Raw genomic sequence first — 2,500 nt, forward strand, 5'->3', positions numbered from 1 at the left:
TGTCCATCTCCGCCTCCAAAAATAGAGTTCGAACGACGTGATACGGCATAAAGCACGCCAGGAAAATCAGCAGAACGATGATCACGAGAGAACAGGACTTCTTGTGATTGAACTGAGACCTTTGATTCCGCCTGGTCTTCTTGAGCTTCAGCAAATAAAAGGCCGCAAAAATGTAACAGACCGAGATGACCGCGAAGGGTATGACGAAGCCTAAAAACAAGACGCCTCGATTTAACGCGATAATGGTGCCCAACTGGGACGGGTTCAGTTCCAGGCATTTGATCCGTCCATACTCCAAAGAAGTCCCGGCTCCCAGGAGTGGGATGGACATCAGGGACACGATCAGCCAGATGACGATGCATATCGTCCAGGCTCTCCGAGAGGTTTGCCAGCGCACGTATGCGAACGGCTTCACGATGGCCACGAAGCGAACCATGCTCAGGACCGCGAGGAGGTAGACGCTGCCGTACATGTTGATGTAGAAGACGTAGGACATGATCCGACAGGTGACGTCTCCGAAGGCCCAGTGGGAGTCCATGAGATAGTAGGCGGCTCGGAAGGGCAACGAACACACCATCATCAGATCGGACAGAAGGAGATTGAGCATTAGGATGTTGACTGGAGAAAACGACGCTTTCCTTCTCAACGAAGAGGAAATGAAGAAGAACAGGGATATGAGGTTGCAAACAAGCCCAAGGGAAAACATGAACAGATAAGCAATTGGGTAGACGGTGTGCTTGAAGTCACTGATGGAGCAGTTATTCGATGTGGCATTCTGATCCCCCATGCTTGGGTCGGGACTCCTGTGAACAGGACATACAGTAAATCAAAGAGATCAATTTAAAGAATGATATGGCATTTGAATCATTTTCAAACTAGACAGCCTAATGGGTGTTTGTTCAATGTCAGGCTCCATATTTCCAAGGCTTTGATTAAAACTGACAGATTTGTAACTTTATTTTGCAATCTTTTCACAATGCCTTTATTGTTGACCGTTTTTCGTCAATCGCTTTAGCTCAATTCTTCTAAATATATATTTTTGTGTTCAACAGTATAGAAAGAAACTCATACAGGTTTGAAACAACATGAGGGTGAGTAAGTTTTTGGGTGAACTAAGGCTGTGTGTCCACCAAAGCTTTTTTTTCACGTGGCTGGCGTATTTTTTCAATTGTTTTCAATGGGAGCGCCGCGTTTTTAAAACGCCATGAGCATAAAGCCTGTTTTATGCTTCTGCGTCGAATCGACGGCGTACCCCCGCAGACCCTTCTGCGTCGACACGAACCCCTCTCCACCCCCTCCGCCGTAGCGCGACGTGCACCTCCAAAAAATTGTAACTACGCGTCGAGGCGACGCAGACCACAAGGTCAGATTATACACCCCTAGCGTTCTGGCGGTGAAATGCACCGCGATGCAACACAACCCGACGCAGAACCATAAAACGGCCACGACGGCGTAGGAGTGACGGCATAGCTACGGCGTGGAGTTGACGCAGAACCATAAAACGGCCACGACGGCGTAGGAGTGACGGCGTAGCTACGGCGTGGAGTTGACGCAGAAGCATAAAACAGGCTTAACGAGGCGCTGAGCGTTTGTGTTCAGGCGCCGGGCCTAACCCCTGAACATAGTGTTTACAGGCCATGAATATGCAAATTAGCCCCGCCTCCACTCAATCACACTAGCTCAGAGATTCCACTTGGTCAACGGTAGTAAATGCTAAACATGGACATATTGGTTCAATGCAGCCATATATGATTGAACCTGAAACTGTTTCAGAAGTAGAAGGAAGAGTGAATTATACATGGCTTGTCCACAAGTCGGTATACTGTATCTGAATGTGTTTTATGTATTGTCGGACACATAACGGGATTTGATATAATTAGCCTTTTGCTTGACTAAGTTATCAAAAAACGAATAATGTCTTGCTAATGTTACAAAACCATGTTCCCGTTCAACATCTCAGAGTCAGACAGCTGACTTCTAAAAATCAGCATCTTTAGCAACGCTTTGAACATCATAGGTCAGGGGGTGTCCTGCTCCTGAAGGGCCACTGTCCTGCAGACTTTCTCCAACCCTAAACACACATGATCACAAGCCAATCAAGCTCTTCAGACTCACTGGCTGTTTTCGAAATCGCCTCCTAAAACCTTAAATAGGGGGACAGCCATTTAAGGGGACAGCCATTTGGTGTCCGAAATCATAGTGGACGTTATAGTGCACTCATTCAATCTCATAATGCACTGTACAAGCGATGTACGCTCAACATGGGTGACTTGAAGCAACGCTTAAAATGCCTTTTAAATTGATTATTAAATTATTTAATTAAGGTTTATACATGCTAGTTTTCATAACAGTGTTCAAGAGAAATCCTTTCATGGCTATTGGAGCTGCCAGTTTGCTAAGTTTTCAAATAATTATTAAACAGCAACCACAAACTATGCAAAAGCGGCAGCACTTCCGACGCACTCAGTGTCTGAATTCACTCACTCGTTTTTCCTTCTCT

General features: G+C 46.0%; 1 protein-coding gene across 1 annotated transcript in view; it reads right to left on the minus strand.

The window, feature by feature from the left end:
* Nucleotides 1-2,500, minus strand: part of cysltr2b (cysteinyl leukotriene receptor 2b) — a 7,629-nt gene that overhangs the window by 2,624 nt on the left and 2,505 nt on the right. The window contains exon 2 of the mRNA XM_079609878.1: nt 1-803. This exon is cut by the window's left edge and continues 2,624 nt beyond it. Within this exon, the coding sequence (XP_079466004.1) occupies nt 1-787 (787 nt within the window). The 5' untranslated portion in view covers nt 788-803. The remainder of the gene's footprint in view (nt 804-2,500) is intronic.

Source organism: Phoxinus phoxinus (genome assembly GCF_949152265.1).
Source record: "Phoxinus phoxinus genome assembly, chromosome: 4".
Classification (NCBI taxonomy): domain Eukaryota; kingdom Metazoa; phylum Chordata; class Actinopteri; order Cypriniformes; family Leuciscidae; genus Phoxinus; species Phoxinus phoxinus.